This window comes from Psittacula echo (genome assembly GCF_963264785.1).
Source record: "Psittacula echo genome assembly, chromosome: 24".
Classification (NCBI taxonomy): domain Eukaryota; kingdom Metazoa; phylum Chordata; class Aves; order Psittaciformes; family Psittacidae; genus Psittacula; species Psittacula echo.
In genome coordinates, this window is record NC_137759.1 from 4,005,703 (window position 1) to 4,027,682 (window position 21,980).

The 21,980-nt window shown below is 48.8% G+C and overlaps 1 protein-coding gene across 3 annotated transcripts; it reads left to right on the top strand.

Moving 5' to 3' along the window:
- Window positions 1–1,079: 1,079 nt before the first annotated feature.
- Window positions 1,080–20,341, top strand: PIAS4 (protein inhibitor of activated STAT 4). Of its 3 annotated transcripts, none has more exons than XM_080633967.1 (11): window positions 1,080–1,201; window positions 4,369–4,804; window positions 9,549–9,633; window positions 11,365–11,406; window positions 11,789–11,879; window positions 12,241–12,369; window positions 12,451–12,556; window positions 15,605–15,678; window positions 15,837–15,997; window positions 19,232–19,362; window positions 19,688–20,341. In XM_080633967.1, the coding sequence occupies exons 1-11, from the start codon at window positions 1,175–1,177 to the stop codon at window positions 19,891–19,893; spliced, it is 1,488 nt and encodes a 495-aa protein (XP_080490093.1). In that variant the 5' UTR covers window positions 1,080–1,174; the 3' UTR covers window positions 19,894–20,341. The 3 variants fall into 3 exon arrangements, with proteins under 3 accessions (XP_080490093.1, XP_080490095.1, XP_080490094.1); XM_080633968.1 differs by having other exon boundaries at window positions 1,168–1,205; XM_080633969.1 differs by lacking the exon at window positions 11,365–11,406.
- Window positions 20,342–21,980: the final 1,639 nt, after the last annotated feature.

Below are 21,980 nucleotides of genomic sequence, written 5' to 3' on the forward strand. Positions count from 1 at the left end.
GGAGAAAGTGCTGGAAAAGCTTTCCTGGTGCAGTGTGTCACCTTGCTCCCAGGGTTCCCTCCTGAAGAGGATGCTGTGTGCACATAGAAATGGAGCAAATGGAGCCCAGGCAGAAAATAAAAAACTTAGAAGAAATAATTTCTACATAAAAGATGTTTTTAATAAGTGATGGCTATTGGAGAGAGCTTTCTGTGGGGGTAACAAACACTGACCAGGACAGGAGGGCTGCAGGATCTCAGGGCTGCAGTCACCACCAACTGGGGTGGGTGTTGACACAAGATGCCACAGGGGAGCGTGACCAAAGGGACAGCATGGCACCTTCCACTGGAGCAGCTTGCTCCAAGCCCCTGTGTCCAACCTGGCCTTGAACACTGCCAGGGATGGGGCAGCCACAGCTTCTCTGGGCACCCTGTGCCAGCACCTCAGCACCCTCACAGGGAAGAGCTTCTGCCTAAGAGCTCATCTCAGTCTCCCCTCGGGCAGGTTCAAGCCATTCCCCTTGGCCTGTCCCTACAGGCCCTTGTCCCAAGCCCCTCTCCAGGTTTCCTGCAGCCCCTTTAGGCACTGGAGCTGCTCTCAGGTCTCCCCTTCAGGAGCCTTCTCTTCTCCAGGCTGCCCCAGCCCAGCTCTCTCAGCCTGGCTCCAGAGCAGAGCTGCTCCAGCCCTCGCAGCATCTCCATGGCCTCCTCTGGCCTCGCTCCAGCAGCTCCACGTCCCTCTTGTGCTGCTGCCCCAGAGTTGGACCAGGACTGCAGGGGGGTTTCCCAGAGCGCAGCAGAGGAGCAGGATCCCCTCCCTTGACCTGCTGCTTATGCAGCCCAGCACACGGCGGGGACCTGGGTTAGGTCATGGGGAGCTTCTCCGGGCTGGCGGAGGAGTCAGCACCGGGACCGCGACCCTCCAGCGCGAGAAGAACCGGACATCCACTTTCCGGTTAAAAAGGGTCCGCGGTCCCTTTAAGCCACCCGGAATAGGCGGGGCCGGGAAGAGCAGGGGGCGTGGCCGCTGCGCCTGCGCTGTGGGAGGGCTTCCCGGGGAGGGGTAAGAGCCTGCGCGCGCGCGCGCGCGCGGCTGGATTCGGAGGCGGTGCGCGCCTTCCGCGCCCCTCCCACCGCTCCGTGGCGTCACGTGACTCGGCGGCGGCTCCCGGCGCGGTTGGACGCTGGAGGCCAAGATGGCGGCGGAGCTGGTGGAGGCGAAAGTGAGTGAGTGAGGAGAGACCCGGGCCCCGGGGCCGGGGGCGCTGGGCCTGGCAGGGCAGGGCCGGGCGGCGCCCGGCGGGGTCACTGCGGGCGGGCGGGCGGCACAGCTCCGGCCTCGTCCCCGGCGCCGGCAGTGAGAGCCGAGGGGGCGGCGCCCTGGGACCGCCTCCCCCCCCCCCAGTTTACCTCAGGGGCTGCCCCGCCCCAGCAGTGAGGTCCGGCAGCAGCTCCCGCTGGACCCCAGGCCCGTCCGGCCCGGCTGCAGAGTCGCCCGCCGGTGGGCTCGCTCCTGGGCCGGGCCTCGGTGTTTCCCGCGGGTAATTCCCAGTGATTAATTAGCGCAGGTGGCTTTCCCCCGCCGACCGGCGGGCTCCGGTCCCCGCTCCCCTCACACCTCGCTTTCACCCCAGGCCAGGCGTGCCCTGTGCTCTGCCGCCTCACCGCGGCCTGCCCCGGGCTCCTTGCGGCCGGTTCGGGGGCGGGGTGCGGAGCTGTCCAGCCGGGCCCCGCGCATGGAGCGCTCGGCAGCTGTTGTAGCGGCCTCGAGGGGGGTGGCGATGGGGCGAGCAGTGCCCCAGGCCGAGCGCTGCGTGGTGGGGGCGGCTCCTGGGGGGTGAAGGAAAGCGTCTTCACAGCAGACGGGCCTGAAGTTGCGTTGTGCTTTCTCCTGTTCTGGCCCCCCCCCCCCGCCCTGTGGGGCACCCCGCTCTGCCATGTGTTTCCCCTTTTCCCTCGGGGTCCCTATCCAGGAGCCAGGACTTGTCCGTGTCCTATTGGTGCCACAGAGACTTGGTTGGTGGCACTGAAGTGGGTTTCACCCCACAGCCTGGCAGGGAAGCTGGTGCTGAGGGTGCTTACAGAGCAATAGCAGCGGGTTGAAAGTGTTTCACACCTGCAGGATCAGCCCATCAGTGAGGATGTGGTCAGATGCCTGTGGGGATAGGATTTGGAGAGGCTTGTTTTAGGAGCCATTGCCTTCTCCCTGTTCTTGAGCTACTCTCGGTGTGGTGAATTGTGCCCAATGCTGCAGAGAAGGGAATGTGCTTCTACGGTGTTAGGTTGTCCCCACAGCGGGTGTTTAATGGCCTCTGTGCCACTCACATGCAAGAATTCCTGGGGGAAGGAATAGCCTTTAGCATTAAGGATCTCAGTAGTTAGCGGGATGTCTCTTACTCATGCTATCGTGTAGGTCCAAGCCTTAGTGACAGTTTTTATTTGAAATCCCTTTGGTTACTGCTCAAATCTGGCCATCCTTCAAAATAGAAACTGCAGAAGACCATCAGCTTGAAACCCCCCTTTATGCACTAACAGTCCCAAGTGGCCAGTGGAATAGGAGCATGAGTGTGGGAATACCTGTCTGCTGTGCTTCAGTGGCTTCCTTGGTGCTGCTTTGGTGTATTTACCTTTGCAAATGCACTGTTTAGCCTCCAAGTGCCTCAGAGAGGACAACACGCTCTCCATTTTGTAGTTGAAGAAAACTGAGACACAGAAACTAGGTTTCTCCCAGGATCACTCAGGTGGGATGTGGCGAAGCAGCAGGATGATCCAGATCTCCTGAATCCTGACTGTCTGCTATTTGAAAATCCTTTCTTTCCTCTTTAAAGTTGTCTGAGAGGGGAAAAAAACCCTCTCATCAAAGGTATTTTGGGACACATCATGACTGCCAAAGATTTTAACTACAGGCAGTGACGTTTTTGTAGCATCTTTTGGGCTTCCAGATTAAATGACAGATTTCATGAGAAAGGAGAAAATAAAATGGCTTTTTCCCTGTAGCCTAATTCCCACACATGTAAAAGAAGCGGCTGTTCAATGTTGCTGGAGTCAGTAGTAGCTTTCTTAAGTTAAAATTTAAACCCCAAAAACCCCATCAAAACCATTTGTTTCTGTTTTAGTCCAGAAAATTACAAGGCTCCTATTAACTTCCACAGAAATCTGATTTTTATGCATGCTTTTTTAACTTTAACCCCCAAACAAGAATGGAGCATAGGCTGGATCTCTGCTTCTGCTTTGGTTTTAGTTTTTTACTGCAAGACAGCTGGGATTTCTTCTTGAATTCCCATCCTTCCCACAAACCAACGAGGATATTGAGTGAATCCACATGGATACCTATCAAATGTATTTTTAGGGCAGCTTGTGTTTTCAAAAGCATGTACTTGATAAGCTTGTCTTGTGCATTTGTAAAGCTGCTTTGGCGTAAGAGAGAACTGAAACATCAGCATGAGCGGGCTCTAGCACAAATAATTCCTACTTCTTACCCTGATGGAAAATTACCTGGTAGAGTCACCTGTGACCCAGCACCTGAGTTTCCACAGGAGCAGCAGAGTAAAGTTTTGGAGACAGAGGTTGTTTTTTATTGCTCATCAAAGCACTGCAATCGATTCATCTCGGTGCAACAGCGGAGGCAGCTGGCTGTGGCCATGGGGGAGTGCTTGGCAAAGCACCCAAATAGGGTTTGGAGGCATTGTTCTCATGGGAACATGCTGCTCTCTTTAATAGTCTTCTAATAGCTTTCCATGCTCTAAAATATGTGATTATTTTTTTTTTAAAGATCTTGTAGGAATGATTCTGAAGGGGTTTTGCCCATACAGGTAACGTACAGGTGCACTGAAACACAGGACAAGAGGATTGGCAGCTCCAACTCACTTAAATGTCACCTGCCATCCACTTCACATTCATTTTCTTCCTTTGCCTTCCATTAATATCAGTTTAGATGCAGTTTTTAATGTAGTTCTCACCAGAAGGTGCCTGGGAAGTCTGGATGCTTGGAGCTTCCATGCCCAAGGAGTTAAGGTGCTGTTTCACTGTGTGGGAACTGCTCTTTGAAGTGTTTTCCTTTGTGCTCACTCTTGCTTCCAGTTGACCCATCTTGAGGATTTATCTGTAGCATTTATCACAAATGATTTTTGAGTCATTGGAGGGCTGTTGTGGCATCTCTCTGACTCTTGCTGGTATTTCAGTTAATGGTCTCCTCTATATTCACTTTACTCAAAGAAGCACCTAAGAAATGGGGTGATACTCGGGTGAATAAGAGCTGATCTGAACAGAAGACTTAGTGCCTTGTGAGGGAGTTTTGTAGTATTTTGGCTTCTAGTTGTAGTATGTAATGAGAACGGACACTCTGCATTCTTATAACTGTAAGGATGTTTTTACTTTTTTTCTCCCCTAGAACATGGTGATGAGTTTCCGAGTCTCAGATCTTCAGATGTTGCTGGGTTTCGTTGGCAGGAGTAAAAGCGGACTTAAACATGAACTAGTCACCAGAGCATTGCAATTGGTGCAATTTGACTGCAGCCCTGAGGTTTTCAAGAAAATTAAGGAGCTCTATGAGACTCGCTATAGCAAGAGGAGCTCTGAAGCTGCTCAGCCCCAGCCCCAGCAGCACCGCTCCGCCGAGGCACTCTCCATACACACCAACTACGACCGTGGAAGCACCATTCCCCGGACTACTATCCCCACCACTAACATTGACTATCCTGCTCTCTATGGGAAATACCTTAACGGACTGGGGAGGTTGCCGCCCAAAGTTGCAAAGCCAGAAGTTCGCCTGGTGAAACTTCCCTTCTACACGACCCTGGATGAGCTGTTGAAGCCAACAGAATTAGGTGAGTTTTCAACATGCTGCTGCATCCATGTTGGGCTCGGTCTGGGAGAGAAAAATGGTTCTGGATTAAGTATCAGAAAGGTGACAGTGTTCTCAAGGATCTGTGGCAAGAGGAGAGGCTGATTAAGGGGGTGGTGGGTGCCCTCCTCTCCTTGCGCTCGCCCCTCAAAGTTAGAGAAGAATATTTCTGTCTGGTTTTCCTCCCTTTGCCTTAGAACAGGTCTGTGGTTGCTTTGAGATGTAATTTGCAATCCTGTCTTGTTTGGCTGTAGCTTTCCCAGCCTTCGTTGCAAATGCTGCTGTGTTGCATGGTGTGGTCTTTCCCTCTGAATCAGAATCTGTATTCCATCTCTGTAACAGGGCAGTGGATTGATGAAAATCATTCCATGTTGGTATCACACCTGTGCTAAGCCAGTCTGCTGGCACATGCTACACTCATGCTGTTTTCCAGTGCTTAAAATACCTGACCTAAAGCCTCCTATGGATGAAAGAGGGTGGCACGCACAGAAAAGGGTATTTCTGACTCATTTTGTGCTGCTTGTAGCTATTTGTGTCTGATGCTGTGTGTCTTTTGAGCTAGAAAAACTGGAAGAAGTGCTTTTTTACCCACCGTGGGGGCAGGAGACTGATTTTTCATCATTTTAGTCCTGAGAAACAAAGAGGATTGTCACCAGTGTTCCACAGCATGTTCTTGTAGCAAAGACAGTGTACATGAAGAAGTATCATTGTCGGTTGCACCTCAGCATCTCACAAAGCCCATGTGGTGATATCAGGCTTCACTTCTAAATGAAGCTGGCACTTGGGAAGCTGCTCTCTTTGCTAAAAAAAAAACGGTTTGCTGTGCATGTGGATTGGAGGGGAAAAAAGGATAGATGGTGTGATTGTGCAGGTACAAAAGAAGGACCAAGTCATCAGACTTAGGTAGTTTTCATCTCCGTTCATCAAGACTATATGTAGTTTTCATCTTCATTTGATAGCTTTAAATATGTTAGTGCTATGACTGATAAAACAGTTGAGGGTGATTGCTAAAATAGTTTAAATGCTCTTTGGGGAAGGAGTTAGTTCAGCCTTAAACATGGGGTGGTATTTGTTAGTCAGAAACACAAATGTAGCGTTTGAAAGGCAAACTTTCTTTCTCTCAATTCTCTCAAGAGGCAGAACCATCCAGAGGCAGGAGGAGAGCCTGGATGTACTTACTGTGATTAACAGATTTTGTTAAACATTGACATTAAATCTTCTGCATCAGATTAGAAGCAAGGTCTCATTATATTGAGTAGCTGACACCTTCCTCGGGTCAGCTTGTTCCCTGCAGCACATTTGACTGATTTTTCCCTTCTGATGAGAGTGGTTTCTATGTAACGTTGGGGGATTGCTGGTGAGGAGCTGGGCATGAGCAGAGCTTTAGTCTTTGTCCCAGTCAATGTTCAGAACCTAACAGCGTCGTCCAGACACTTTCGTTTTTCTTGCCTGGTGACCTGCAATCCCTTCTGCCAGAGCCAACGGAATGAAGAAGCTACCTGTAACAGCCAGCTGCTGGAATAACTTCTACCTGAGGAGTTATGCTTGTGTGGGGCTCTGGTTAGTGTGGAAAGGTGATAAAACAAAGTGCTCTGAGGAAAATGAAGCATTTTTCCATATGGAAGCTGCAGCAGTTCATGCTTCATTGCCCAGGTTTCCTATTCTGTGTCTGGACCAGGCATAAACTCTTTGTCAACCTCAGAAACTGGTAATGTGGAACTATCTGAAAGAGATTTAAGATTTCAGATCCACTTGGAGACACCCAGCTGCTGTTGTAGTACCCTAGGCCACAAAAAGAGCTATTTTAAGCAGATAACCATGGTGGGAGTAGGGGAAGCTTAATTTATATGTTCCAGACTTCAATTAGAAGCATCTTTTGTAATGACAAAGCTCTCTTGCCTCTCCAAGACGATTGCCTTGAGATGAAAGGTGAGGTGGGTGATGCCTGATTTGGCCTGTAGGCAGAGCAGGTTCCCTGAAGAACTATCAAATTACTATTAGACTTGTAGACAACGATGGCTTCAGCTAAAAGCAGATAAATTAGGGCCCTTGCAAGCCAGCTAATACCTCATATTTGGTAACTGCAGACACAGTTTCAGTCAGTGGAAGCATTGAGTTTAGCATCTGAGTTATCTACATGAAACAGCTTCTGCTGCAGCTTTCTGGTCAGGTCTGAGGGCTCTGACATGAAAGAATTTGTTCTAATTTACTGAAATCGCTGAAATTCTCTGGGGTGGATAAGGCTTAAAATGAAGATTGATCAGATACCTTCTTAGAGGGAATGAATCCTCACATCCCTCCTGCGCTGTATGTTAAGTAGCTGACAAGGGAAGTGTTTGTGTGAGCTCCCTGGTGTCTGAGCACCTCGCTGATAAGTGTACGTGTGCTCTGGCACCTTTTTGGGCTGAAGCAGTGTGAACAGAGTTTTTGACAGTCACAGCGTGCTGTGAGGGCTTCTGAAAGGGGTTTTTGTTCTGCACATGAGCTGCTACAGCCCATGTTCACTGTAGATACTGAGGCTTCTGCTCTTCTCCTGGAGGCATGCCAGAGAAGACCTTGGGGTGCAGCTGCAGGAGCACAAGGCCATGTAGTCTGCAGGGGCCTGCTGCTGTCTCTGTACACAGCCTTGTTTGGGTTTCTGCCTCTGGTAATACCTGCAGTGGTGTTGCTCTTCTCTCATGTCTAAGTCCTAAAACTGCTGCTTCAGCTCCCCACCTCTCCTCCTCTGAAGCTGGACTTCAGCTGCTATAAACAGAGCCACTGATTTTGTGGCAAAGACAACTGCCTTCCCCTGCTGCAGGGGCAAACGCCGCTGCCATGAGAGAGCTCCAGCAAATCCCAGCCCTAGCACATGCTTGTGCTGATGATCATGGTATGTGTTAAATGAGTCCTTCCCCTGCTTACAAATATAAAAGATGCTGTACAGTCAACTTACAGAATCCCAGTTTGAGTTGGAAGGGAGCTTAAAGCTCGTCCAGCTTCAACCCTCTGCCACGGGCAGGGACACCTTCCACTGGAGCAGCTTGCTCCAAGCCCCTGTGTCCAACCTGGCCTTGAGCACTGCCAGGGATGGGGCAGCCACAGCTTCTCTGGGCACCCTGGGCCAGCGCCTCAGCACCCTCACAGGGAAGAGCTTCTGCCTAAGAGCTCATCTCAGTCTCCCCTCGGGCAGGTTAAAGCCATTCCTGCTTTCCCTGTCACCAAGTAACTGCTGACAACACTAGAAGTCAGTGGAAGATGTCTCTGTCCATGGCAGGGTTTAAGGTCCTTTCTGACCCAAACCAGTCTAGGATTCTGTTTGATGCATCGCAATAGTGACCAAATTGCCTGATTTGCAATTCAGGAGTGGGCTAGTTTTGATGCTGGACAACTTTGCTGAAGAGGTGACAATGTATTGGATACTTCATGGGCTTTGACTTCCATCAGCATCCCCCCCTGGTTCATGTTGGTGCTGTGCTCAGAAGCCAGGCACTGTTTCTGTTTTCATAAAGGAAGAGTGAGCTGATAGAGATGCAAAATAAAACACAACCAGCTTCACAGTTTTTCTAATCAGGTTTGCTTTGTCTTTGTGTAGCTGAACAGAGAAGAGCGTGTTCATGGGCAGTTATTTAAGCAACAACATTAACATGAGAGTCCCTGTGAAATGCTTTACTCCTCGCTGCTGTTTTGGTCAAGAAGACATTTTGATGGAAACTGGAATTAAATTAAAAGTGCATAACAATACCTTAGTTTTTGTTCTGAAAGCCCTTTTGTCAGTTTAAAGCTGAATTACCAAGAAGAGGTGTCTGTAGTCAGTGAATGATTTTGTCACCGTGTCCTCTGAGCTCCATCTCATCTTATTCATACACAGTAAAGTGCATTTCCATACTTTGCAAATTTTGGTATATTGGCCTTGAATAAACTCACAGTTGAGGTGATGCAAAGAAAAACACCCAATTCTTGTTCAAAAAAAAAAGAGCTATTTTATCACTTCCCATTGGTTGTGTTTACCCTGTGACTTTCACCCGCTCAGGGCCTGGCTTCAGCTGGACACATGCTCTGAGAATATAACTAAATGTGTCTAAATTGAATACAAGGTACTAAGTAGAAGTTGTAACATGAGTTTCGCACCTCTCAAGCTTCATTGTAACCACGTTAAATTCGTTTGATCTTAAAATCATCAGTGGCTGAAAGGGGCTACAGTTAACACTGGGTTCTCAGAGGAGCATGTCCAAAAGCCGCGGCTTAACACCCTGCTGCAAACACACACTGAAAGTTGTGCGTTTAAGTCATGTTTTTTTCTCTTACGGCTGTTTTTTTTGATGCTTTTTATAATACTAAGCTGATCTTGTTGTTATTTTTGTTGCTGTTTTCTTTCTTTTCCAGAATGAGTCAGGTGAGTTCATGTTTTCATGTCATGCATAGGTCTCTTCTTTTGCTGCTTTGAGCTCTAGCGATGCCACTCATGGTTTGTGCTCATGGATTATTTGAGGGGAGGAAAAATAAAGAAAAAGCAGCTCCAGACCCCACTGTGTATTAATGTGCAAACTGGCAAAGCAGGCAAAGAATGAATGAGCAAAGCTGTAATCAGTGGTAGAGTTACCCAAACGCACAATGACCAGCGTTCAGCTCTATGGGAGAAAACAAAACTTGGGAATAAGCATAGCTCAGAACATAAGTGTGCTTCACAGTGTGGGAAGAGCTGGATGTTATCAGTTTGATGTACCGTCTCTTTTTTTCTTCTCCAGTTCCACAGAATAATGAGAAGCTTCAGGAAAGTCCATGTATTTTTGCATTAACACCAAGACAAGTGGAGTTGATCAGAAATTCCAGGTACTTCTCATTGGGTATTAACAGTGCAGGAAAACATTGCTGTGTGATTCCACAGTGTTCCCTCTGTGGAAGCTTTTGTTCTGTGCAAGGAAACACTGTTTGAGGACATGAGCAGACAGGCCACTTCTCATGTAAAGCAAATAGCTTTGGGGGAGGTGGGAGGTCCAATTTCAGCTATCTAGGTCCTGACGTTTCACTTCTGCTCCTCTAATCTTGCCTTTGAATAGTACATTTGGGCAGGAAAAGTGCTATGAAATGGTTGGTGACCCAGGTTGTCTGCTGAGCTTGTGTTGTGAGTATTTGCACATTTTTCTTTGCATCAAATGTTCAAAAGCTACCCATATAACACTGCCCCTGAAAGAAAGCTTCCTTGTTGTAAAGGCTGCTATAGTAACTGTGTAAGAAAACATCTTGCACCGGTTAGGATTTACCCTGACCTCTGTCACGATACAACTTTTGATTCAAACAATGAAGTGCCTCAGAGATTTCAGTGCAGGCAGTGAGGCTTCCTCTTTCCCTGACCTGTCCCCTGGCTCTTGCTGTGGGGAGAGGACAATGACACAGAAGAGGTCCTCAAAACTAAGCAGAAAACCCTTAGGTATTTTTCTTCACAGTAATATCACACTGTTTTCATGGAGTGGGTGAAATATGATGTTTCTTGGCTATTCAGTGCTTGATTACTGTTGCGATCCAGTAGGTAAACAGAAGCAGTGCAGGGGAAGCTGCTTGAAGACTTGACAGAAGGGAAATGATAAACCACAGAAGTCTTTAAGGGTGATAAAAGACTACACCCTTTTGTCATAGCTGATTCTTGGTGCTCTGTTCTCCATATATTCAGATTTGTGAGAAAACTCAGAGCCAGTGACACAAATATTTCACAGAAGGGCTTTCAGTGGGTCTTTGCTTGTCTCAAAAGACCACTCAGCATCGTCTTCCCCTGCTTGTGGGTGGTATCCACATGTGTGCCCCCTAGCTCTGAAAGTGCCCTGTCAGCTCCTGTCTGTCAGCTGAATGGAGGTTCTATCCCTCCACCCCCAATGTCTAAACATTCATATTAAAACTCTGAGTTGGAATGTGAAATGCTGTCAGAGGCAACTCAAGACTCATTTGGGGATCTTACACTTTGTGTCCTGGCAGAAATGAGTGTATGGTTTCACCTGTGTACAAAGACCTGATAAAATACCCTTGTTCTGGGGTCTTTTGCTTTCCTGGTACCAGCTGAAATCCTGTTATGATCAGCACCACTGAACTCAGTGATACTGAGGTTGTTCTGCTTGTGCCACTGATTCCTTTGTTTGCATGAGCAGCTTTAGCTGAATAATTGAACAAAGAGAGTCTTGAAAGAACACTCAGGTAGTCCTGATCTTAAATCCTAGCTGTGTAAATGCTTCCAAGTCACCAAAAGGATGCCAGGCAAATTGATGGCTTTCACCTAACACCATTCCAGGTTTGAAACCCCAGAAATAGACTGCAGGATTGTGCATTAGGGGGAAAAAAATCATTACAGAAACACTGATATTTGCAGAGGAATTGTACTATTTAAATGAAATTCTGTAAAGTAATTCTTTAAAGGCCTGTAAAAAACCCACAACAGCCTAAAACTCTTGAGTCTGGCAGAATTGACAGCTGAGTTTGGTTGTTCTGGTTTTTTGTGGGTGTTGTTTTATTTTGGGGGATTTTGGCTCTTTACATAATGAATCTGAAGTTTCTGTTTCTTCTCTAATTTATTAGGGAGTTGCAACCTGGTGTGAAATCAGTTCAGGTTGTCCTAAGGTATGTCTGAGCATGGGGCTGATTTAACATGAGATGCAGACCAGGGGGGAGAGAATGCACTGCCTATAGACAGGAACTTTCAGTGTGGCTTTAGTAGCAAAGATAACTTAAAATAAGCTGCTTGTTCACATGCCTGACACAAGCTTCTTAAACTCGCCTTTCTAACCTCTTCCTACATGTACTGCTTGAGTCAGTGCTGTGGTAGAAACCAGCAGTGTCCAAGGGTTTGCTACCCAGGTTGGAAGCCTGCATCTGATCTGAAAGAGTGGAATTGGCTTTGCTTTGGCCAGATGAGGGAGCATGGGTTGGTGTGGTGATGTGCAGAGGGCTTTGAACATGCAAACAGTGTGGGGATATTCAGAGACGTGTTGTTTCTTTCCAGAATCTGTTACACAGACACTAGTTCTCCTCAGGAGGATCAGTACCCCCCAAACATCGCCGTGAAAGTGAACCACAGCTACTGCTCAGTGCCGGTAAGTCAGCTCAGCTGGGAGCTGTGACACTGCAACTGTGGAAGGACTCGTGTCATTTAGAAGAAAATTGCTTTACTGATGAATGCAGACAAGAAGCCAGAGTATAAAGTGCACTGCTTAGTTTAAAGCTAATTTTCTCATGAATAGATGTGGTGTTAATAAACTGTTCTGGCAAAAAGACTCGGTCCTTTTTACTTTGTGCTTGGTCTGATTGTTCGGTCCCCCTCTACCCCCTTCCTTGAAAAGTGTTGGTGAATAGAATTTAGTGATGCTGGTGAATAGATGGATCCATATAGAAGCATCTTGAGTAAAAAAAGAAATGTGTGTGTGTCTATGTATGTATTTAATCTTTCTTCCTTAGGGCTACTATCCATCAAACAAGCCTGGAGTGGAACCTAAAAGGCCCTGTCGTCCTATCAACCTCACCCATCTCATGTACTTGTCTGCAGCCACCAACCGCATCACTGTTACCTGGGGGAATTACGGGAAGGTACGTGTGGAAGGAGGTGTCACAGAACTTCCAAGTGCAGGAGAGCAGCCTCACTCACTCTTTCTCTTCCTGTCTCATTAGAGCTATTCTGTGGGGCTGTACTTGGTGCGGCAGATGACCTCAGCAGAGCTGCTGCAGAGGTTGAAAACCATCGGAATCAAACACCCAGAGCTCTGCAAAGCCCTTGGTGAGTATGACTGCTCTGAGGTGGCATGAGGGCTCAGCTGGCTGCCTGTCACACTGCAGCACTCCTGGCAGCCAGGAAACCTGCTAGAAACCTGCTTGGGAACAGCTGCCAAGTTTTCTACAGTTTCTTTCCTCCAGTTGTCTAAAACACTTCTGAGTTGAGCAGCTTGCTAAGCTGTATGTCAGTCACATGAAATAACCCCAGATCTGTGTGTGAGCACAGTGCTCCTGCAGCTCATGGCTCTGCAGAAGCTCTGAATCACGGGAGCTGGATTTAGAATTTGTCCTCAGGTTGTATCGTGGTGAGTGCTGCTGAGAGCCTGTGTTGTCGTGACACGAGTGGCTTCACGCCTTCACCTGAGCAATTATGAGCTGACAAATGCTACCAGAGCACCTCAGCTACACTATTTCCAAAGGAGGTTTCTGGAGCAAGGGATCCTGGTGAAAATCTGCTGCCTCAAGCCCCTGTGAATCCTTGGGGCTGGCAGTGGAATTTCACCACCAGCACTTTCATATGCCTTGAGAGCTTCAGAGAAGAGATGATCTCGAGAGATGCTTATCCTAAATCACCCAGGTAAATCATTGTGGTATGAGGCAAATGCAAAACATGACTGAAAATGAGGGGAAATTATCTTCCTAAGGTAGAATCTGATTTGCAGCTCATGGGGGTCTGGAGGCGTTCTAGTTACTTCGTGGTACCGGTGAGAGCATTTTTACTATTTAGATCTGGATCGTGGTGGTCTTTGAAACATCCTCTTTAGATCGTGGCCAACTCTTACTGAGAATAAGAAATATAGTCTTGAAGATAAACATTAGTTCATTGGGCAGGAGATGATTTTGGGCATGTCCAGTCTTCAGACACCTAACACGCATTGTGGCACACATTGCTGCTTCAGCCAGGCTTTTGATCTTCATGTGCAGTGCAGCATTTTTGTAGTAGATGCTGAATGCTTCTATACCCATGTGCCACACCAAACAGTGTGTGTGGCAGTTTTGATCATGTTCAACCACTCTGACAGCACTTAAGACATAAGAAATGAACATTTCCACGTGTTAAATACCTACCATCCTCCAAAGCCTAAGGCACTGAGCAGAGGCTGGCTTTTGAGTTGTCCTAAACTGCAGAGGATCCTCTCACTTTCTTCTGGCACTTCTTGAAACCAGGCTCAGTAGTATGTGCTGTTCCCTTTAAAGTGAGCACTTGCAGGATGGCCTCTCTGAGTGTGGCAGACAGGCCTGAAAGCAGCTTCACACTCAGTAACAAGTGTGTGCTCCTGGTCCTGCTGCCTTAGGTAACAGCTTTGGCTGGACTGTGGGGCAGAGACAAGTTGCATTTGCTGAGCAGATAGAAACATCTTGTTTCAGTTGCTTTGGCCTGTTACTGCTTGGCGGTTGTTTGGACATCTGAAACTGGCAAGAACAAGTAGCTGTAAACTTTGCTTTTATGGCTCAGGTCTGTTCTGCAAACAATTCTGTCTCATGTTCCTTGTAATAGCCCTCAGTACTCACTGAAGCTGCCCTTTGACTTCAATTGTATCTCGGGGCTGACTCATCTTCTGCATATGCTTCTGTCGACTTTAGTATATAGGAAACATTGTCTGACAGCAGAGATGTTAAGTCCGTGGCTGTGGATCCCAAAGCAGTCTTAAGCCAGCTTGATTCTGCTCAGGAAGTCCTAGAAAATCCCATTTCTCCTTCCCATGTATCATAGTAATTGATGCACAGAGAACGCTCTTGCAAAGAACTTGACAAAAAATAAAGCTTGGATGAAAACTCTCCTAATGTGAAGAAAACCCCACCAAATCTTGTAGTCTCATGGGACTCTCACATCTGAGAAGTCACTCTCTAATTAGAGCTGTGTGTAGCAGAGCTGCATGTAGCCTCATTGTCTGGAGACATCTTGTTATGATCTGAAAAGGTCGAAAGAAATGGTTGACTTGTTCCAAAGAAAAATAGTGATGGAAGTGTCAGAGGCCCTCCCCGAAGTGGTGGCAGCAACAGCTGCTCTTCAGGTGTTGTGCAGCAGTTTAAAGCTAATTTTCTGTGTTCATTCCTCACCGTGATGTGGGACCTGCACGTCTGCTGCTCTTCTTGATTTGCCTGCAGCTCCTCTGGGTTTTCCTTTCAGGATGCAGCAGTGGGGACAGGATTCTCTCTACCTCCTTTCCTAACATCTGATTCTTTGCAAACATAGGCTGGCTCAGTGCTTGTGACTGGTTTTGTGTGGCTGCCTTGCTCTTTGAGCTCTCTGCTCTGGTACCTTTGGGTCTGTTTGTGGTTCCTGTGAAACAGTCTGCTGGAATAAATGAGCTGGCCAGTGTGTAAATTGAAGAGTTACAGCCTGGTAGTGCTAAGAGGAGGCTTGTTTGTTTGATGGCGAAATGATGGGATGTGGTTTCCTGTAAAGGCTTAAAAACCTACAGAGACTTAGATTAGATATTAGAAAGAAATTCTTCACTATGAGGCCCCTGCACAGGGTGCACAGAGAAGCTGTGGCTGTCCCATCCCTGGCAGTGTTCAAGGCCAGGTTGGACACAGGGGCTTGGAGCAAGCTGCTCTAGTGGAGGTGTGCCCTGCTTACCCAGCCTGGAGTTTGTAAGTAAGAGGTAGAAAGGCTGCTGAGAGGGCATTAACTATGTAGCCAGCTGATAGTAAGCAGCCTCATCCCAGCACTGAAGTCCTTCATTTGCTCTGCCTGGATAAGAGGCAGAACATGCTAGGAGAGCTGTGTCATTGGGGTAGGAGGGTCTGCAGGAAAACCTGAGCTTCCTGGCTGACCCAGAAGTGCTCCATGACCTTGCCTCATCACACTTGAGGTTTTCAGCTAGCCAAGCAGTGTCTGTGCTGAGCCCTGCAGGTTGCACAAGCCTGGTCCAACACAGCAGCTTTCAGTCTCCCATGTCTCTTTTCTGTGAGGTTGTCATCCATGGGGAAAATGCCTCCTGCACAGCCAAGGGCTGTTGGTGAGCTGCTCAACCTGTGCTACATGTTGTTTCCAAGGGTTTAAGTTTGCATCTATTAAATTCTGTGCCCTCTACTCTTCCTGCAGTAAAAGAGAAGCTACGCTTGGACCCAGACAGCGAAATTGCCACTACAGGTGTTCGTGTCTCGCTTATCTGCCCGGTGAGTCTTTGCAATATGTTTAGTTTGGTTTTGTCATGAAACCCTCTCTGTTGCCAGACCAGCTTTGCAAACTACTGAACCCTTTGTGCTTGATACTGAGACCTATCTGGTGATGGCTTGGGTGGGTTTCATTGGTGATCTCCTCTTTGCTCCAACAGTTGGTGAAGATGCGGCTGTCTGTGCCGTGCCGGGCAGAGACCTGTGCACATCTGCAGTGCTTTGATGCAGTCTTCTACCTACAGATGAATGAGAAAAAACCCACGTGGATGTGCCCTGTGTGTGACAAACCAGCACCCTATGACCAGCTAATAATTGATGGGTGAGTGCACTCCCTTCTCTAGCCCTTAACCCCTTTCTTGTCTCCACTGGGTGCAGCACCATGTCTTGTGGTCTATGCAGCTGATTGAGTTCACCTCAAAACAGAGTTGGAAGCTTATTGTGCTGGCTATAATACTCTGCCTTAATTGTCTCGATGTGTTAGAGCAAGGCTTGACTGCCTGCTGCTTGTAATTTTTGGATTACATTATGTTGGGTATTAAGCATTTACTGCCTCACTCTTCGTCAGGCCGATGAACCCTCACAACCAGCCATCTTGGTTGACAGGTACTGAGATGCATGGAATAAACCACTTCATAAGCACCCAATAAGATGATTTTTGATAGGAAACATTTTCCTGTTCTCTTGTTGGTGTGAGGTGCTCATCAGCTCACCAGCAGTTCTTGGCATGCTGTATATTTGATGGGGGATCTTCTCTGGCAGCTGTTAAACAGAACGTCCTGCTCTGGAGAGGGAGGTACAAATTCAGGATTTGGAAAGGTTTTTGTGCAATCTGTTCCAGTACAATTTCTGTGGACATTGTGGATATTTTAGTGCCAGAGACGGGAAGGATGCCTCAGAAGGAACTAATTCTGCAGTTTGTACACCTGTAGGGCAAAAAAGCAGGAGGCTCAGATACACTGGAGGGACAGAATTGAAATGCTTTGGATATATTGTCCCGGGTGGAGGTTCTGTGGATCCACCCTGGCTCCCTGGGCCTCCCTCTGGGGCCACCCAGTGGCTGAGCCTGTGCAGCAGGACCTTGGGGTGTTCAGGGGAGCCCGGGGGCTCCCTGCTTGGGGTCACCATCCCACACACCGATGCTCTTGTCAGGCAAGTGGGGTGCGCTGGGAGGGAACAGGCTTTTGGTACGAGACTCCCCGAGTGAAGGGCAGAGAATGAAATTTTGCCCCAGCCATGCTTTTGGGCCCGCTGCCTCCCTGCATTGGGCAGCAGCACAGAATCCCCCCAGCATCCCCATTCTCAATGTTCCAGTGAGGCAGTCCCTCTCTCTGCATGAGGGATCTTCTCTTTCTGCTGTCTCATTTTGAACATAGTTAGAGTAGTGCTGTAAAAGCACAGGTAGGAATTGAAACAAATCTTTTCCAAACAGCTTTTGGGAAGGGTGAGGTGGGAGATGTATGTCCTAAGCCTTGCTGAGGTCTCTGGACTTGAACTGGGGAAAGGTTGCTTTGGACTAGGCACTCAATTGGTAATCTGATTTGCTGTCCATATGGGAATGCTGCCTCTCGTATCTCTGGACTAGATTTAGTTTGCTCTGTCTCTTTACCAGAGAGAAGAGCAGAGGGCTCACCATAAGCTTGGAGAGCTGGAATGCTTACAGTTCAGCACTGCAGGAACACTTTGGACATGATGCTCCTGTGTCTGAGTGAGGTTTGATACTGGAAAAGCTTAAAAATGCAGGTGTGTGCCAAGAGGATTACTCTAAAAACCAGGAGATTTCCCTCTCCTTGGTGCAGACCTGGCGGATGGAGTCCTAGATACAGACTGCAGAGCGAGCTGGGCTGGCAATAGGGGCCACCTGAGGCAAGCCAGAAAGCTGGCAACAATGCTTGTCAGCTCCAGAAATATGGGTTCTCTAGAGAAGAGCACAATAAATTGCCTGGCTTTTGTCCAAGAGGAAAGGAAGGAACAAGGAGTGAATTAATGCCAACAGAAATCTCCACCCACCCCCCAGAAGAAGCTGCTTTGCCTCGGAACTCAGCGAGCCTGGTTTCCAGGCTGGGACCACTAACATCCACAGTGGTGCAGCCAAGCAGAGAGCAACCCTGAGGACTGGTGGAGCAAGCTGCATGGTTCTTGGCTTCCGGAAAATGAGCTCCACCCTCCTGGCTTGGATGATTGGTCTCTAATCCAGGCTCCCTCAAAAGTAGGAAGAGTTTAGAGGAATTGTTCAGGTGCACCCAGCTCCCTTGGCACACAGGAGCAGATGAGTCTCCGCCTGGGTGGCATATTCCCAGGGCCGAGCTGGTATTCTGGGCATTGCTGTGTTTGTAGGTACTGATTTGATCCAGGACTTGTGGCTTTTTAGACTGTGTGAAGCAGCTTAGGCATAGATAACCTGTTTGCTTTGTCCTCTGGCCAACACCGACAGGAAAATCCAGTTCCTTTGAGGTCTCTAACAAGGCTGCTGAGACTGAAGGGGAAGGTGTGAGGGGCTGGATTGTGGAACCTCTACAGGTCAGCAATGCACGTGTCCCTCCTGGCTGAGGAGGAGGTTGTCACTGGTGAAGGCTCAGTGGATTTCTTTGTGCTCAAGGCTGGACTTCAGTGTGGTTCTGCTGGATGAAGGACCTCCCTTGAAAGTACGCTGGAAGGGAACCTGGCAGTCTCAGCTGGAGGGCTGGTAGTCAAAAAAGGGGCACAGGCTCCAGAGGAGGTGACTGGTTGGTCGAGTCTAAGCTCCTCTGGGCCTTGCCAGCCTGTTTGGAATTGCAGCCTTGGTGGTTGCTCAGCTGGGTGATGACAGGACCATCTGTGGAAACATGTTTCCTACTTGAGCTGGGAGAAAGCAGCAACTTTCTCCCACCACTGTGCTGCAAATAGTTCCCTGGAGCTTGTAAGATTTTTGCTACTAGTTCTCCTTCATACCAAAGGGAAATGCTCAAGCCCAGGAGTGCATAAGGCCTTGGGACAGGTCAGAATGAAGCAAGGACCCAGTTTTGGAGGCACAGTGGGTGGAGGCTCACTCTTTCTGGTCAGTGTCTTTGTCATTGAGGTGTTTTCAGTGGGGGACATGGGGTTTTTTGCTCTTGCGGGAGGCTGCATATATTGTCTTGGTGGCTGCTGTGGAGGCTTTGGGAAACAAAAGGAAGTGAAGTACTGGAGTGCTTAGTTCCTAATGTCGTAGGGTATTTTGTCTTTGCTAATGCCTCCGTGTGAAGGTGCCTGCACCAGCCCTCACCCAGCTCTAGATGGGGCATCAAGAAGCCTGGAATCTTCTGGAAAACTGAGTGAAGAGGCAAAACTATCTTCTTAATGGCATGTAATGAAACTGTTAGTTCCTGGGTCAGGTTCATTGTCAGAAAGGACTGGGGTGGATTATGGGAATAAATCAAGCGCTTGACTCAAGATCCATCTGCTGGGCAGCCTTGTGCTAACACCGCATTTCTATTCAATTTAGGGCTGCTGAAGGTGAAGACCCAGTTTAAGGCCCATCACTAAATGCATTCTGATTGCCTCAAGCTTACTAAATGGCATCTTTTCTGTTGTCCAGGCTCCTCTCAAAGATCCTGACAGAATGTGAAGATGCAGATGAAATCGAATACCTGGTGGATGGCTCCTGGTGTCCCATCAGAGCTGAGAAGGAGCGGAGCTGCAGCCCTCAGTGTCCCATATTAGTTCTAGGTGAGTATCTCTAGGGGTAAAGACTTGAAATTACTGTAGGAAACGTGCACTGCAAAACTGGAGTTCCCCAGCTGGCTGAGAGGGTGGTCGAACCTTGAACAGGCTTCCTCGAAAGGAGCTCGATCCTCAAGCCTCTCCATGTTTGAGACATTCAGACAATGCCTTTAATAACATGATTTAGCTTTTGGTCAGGCACTTGGACTGGGTGATGGTCGTATCTCCCAGCTGACAGAGTCACTGCATGGCTGTGGGAGATGGAGGGTGTGGGAGCAGACCCTCAGCTGATGTGAGGTGTCCCAATGTGCCCTCTCTTCCCCCTCTTCAGGTTCCTCTGATGTGAACGGGCTTTTGCCCACTCCCAACACTAACGGTGAGAACGGTAAGGCCACTGCAGACGTTGTGGATTTAACACTGGACAGCTCCTCATCGGAGGAAGAGGAGGAGGAAGATGAGGAAGAGGATGACGATGATGAGGGACCCCAACCAAAACGACGCTGCTCTTATGAGAAAGGTTTAGTTTCTGCCTGCTGACTGCGGAAGCAGCTCTAGATCTCAGAATGGACAGACTTGAATACTCTGGTGCTTATTAAACTGGAGGAGGGGGATAGCATCCTTTCCCATCTCATCTCCCTTCCTCTCTCATCTCCTTTGACCTTCCTATTCCAAATTAATCATTAAAACGAGAGAAAAAGAAAACAAAAAGCAACCTACAAACAAAAAAAAAAAAAAAAGAAAAAAGAAAACAAAAAACAAACCATTGAGCTGCTGCTTGGTTGGAAAACACCCCACTCAAAGCCTGATCCTGAACTGGAGTCGGAAGCAAGGAAGGAAAGTGTCTTCAGCCAGGCAGTCGGAATGCACAGCTCCACCTGCACGTCGCCAGGACACCCAACTCCGTGCATCTCCAAAGCTGTGTGCATTTTAATGTCTTGTTAAATAACCATTCCTTAATTAATCTAAAGGGGTTTGCTGGACGTGTGAGTCCGGGGTGGGGTGGGAGGGGGGGAGCCAGGGCGGGTGGGCGAGGGAGGTTTGTATAACCCAGGAGGCTTAGAAGGGATTTTTAGGGGTTGGGGATGGGGGGCATGGGGTGAAAGGGGAGAGACGTACAATTGGAATCGCACTGTTCTAGATAGGAGCTCCAGCAGCTCTGCACCTCATGTAAAGAGACACGGTTTGAATCCTTTTAAGCTAATCCGAAGGTAAACGTAGAAATTGTGCGTAGTGCATCACTTTAGTTGAGCAGAAGCCATGGGGAGGGGTGGGGAGGGGCTCGAACCACAAATCTGTTGTATTTTTGAAGTGCAATAACTTGGTGTTTTTGAAGACTTAAAAAGGGCTGCACATTCCCTTTTCGTTGAGGCGGCTTCGTTTCTGGAGGTGGTGGCAGTGACCTGCAGGACAGCCGGACGCCTGGCACGTGAGGAGGAGCAGGGCAGGGGGGCGAGGGCCTTCAACAAGGTGCCAGGTGGGGGAATCTCAGTTTCTAGCCAACTACCTCGGTAAACTCCAATTCAGGTTTCTTTCAGTCACGACCCAGTGCACGGCCCGGCACCGGCGCTGCTGGCGGCACTCTTGGCGCAGGGTGTTGAGGACAGAGCCGAGGGACGATGCGTGGAGCCCTGCGACCACGCGTTAACAGCCTCTGGACTTTCCATTTCTCTGTTCAAGACTTTGGTCCCAGACCCAAAGCTACTGCTATGCTCTTGGTGGCAAAACGTCGTTACTTTTGAGTTTGCAAACGGGGAACCTTTCTGACTTATCTTAGGGAATTTTTGTAATTAACTTGACGCCTCTGAACTCTCTTTTGCTTTGGACCTCGCTGGCTCTTCTCGGCTGTAGAGGGAGAAACAAACAGTGGAAGCAGGTTGTTCTGTGCCCCTGCCCGCAGGACGGGTGGCATGCAGCAACCATGTCCCCATGCCCAGCACCAGGGCTGTCAGCACATCATCTTCTTGTGTTGCATGGAGACCTCTGGGTGAGAGGTGTCATGGGGAGCTGCTGTTCCCGGCTGCTGGCACGGTCCCAACCCTCCTGCCTCCCCTTGAGCCGAAGCAGCACCAAACCCAACCCTGCGCTTGGGGGAAAGCAAAGCACGGCCAATGTCACCTCACCAGAAAAGCCACCGAGGTCCACCCAGAGCGATGTGGATTCCTTGTAGTGATGCCCAAAAGTACGGAATTGATTCTCTAGATGCTGCCGAGCAGGAAGCTTCCACTGGGGGGTTTGGGAGCTTCCTCTCCCGCTCTCTCCCAGGGCTCATCCTTGCTCCTGGCCCTTCCTGCCCAGCTCCATTTCGTCTCCTCAAACAAAAACTTGAAGGCAAAAGGGGGTTGGGGGGTGTTGAACCCCCCCGATGTCCCCTCAGCATCCTCGGGCGCGTCGTGGCCGGGGGCAGCCACACCACGAGCCCCCCCCAGCGATGCTCTCGCTTGGTCGACGTGGGCTTTCCTTTTCCTTCTCTCTGTTTCTTCTGTTTGTGTCTGGAGCAATACGTTGTCAGGGTTCAGCGGGGTGGGCAGGGGGTTAAAGCAAGCGTGGGTAGAGCTCAAAGCGTTGGGGTTCGCTGTCTGGAGTTCAGTGGCTCGGTCCCTGGCTACACAGTAGCTTTGGAGTCC

What these genes read in the sequence shown, in the direction of transcription:
- PIAS4 (XM_080633967.1), top strand. Translation starts at nt 1,175, where the DNA reads ATGGCGGCGGAGCTGGTGGAGGCGAAA. An exon ending in CGGAGCTGGTGGAGGCGAAA is followed by an intron (nt 1,202 to 4,368) that starts GTGAGTGAGTGA and finishes TTTCTCCCCTAG; the next exon opens with AACATGGTGATGAGTTTCCG. An exon ending in GTGTCTCGCTTATCTGCCCG is followed by an intron (nt 15,679 to 15,836) that starts GTGAGTCTTTGC and finishes TTGCTCCAACAG; the next exon opens with TTGGTGAAGATGCGGCTGTC.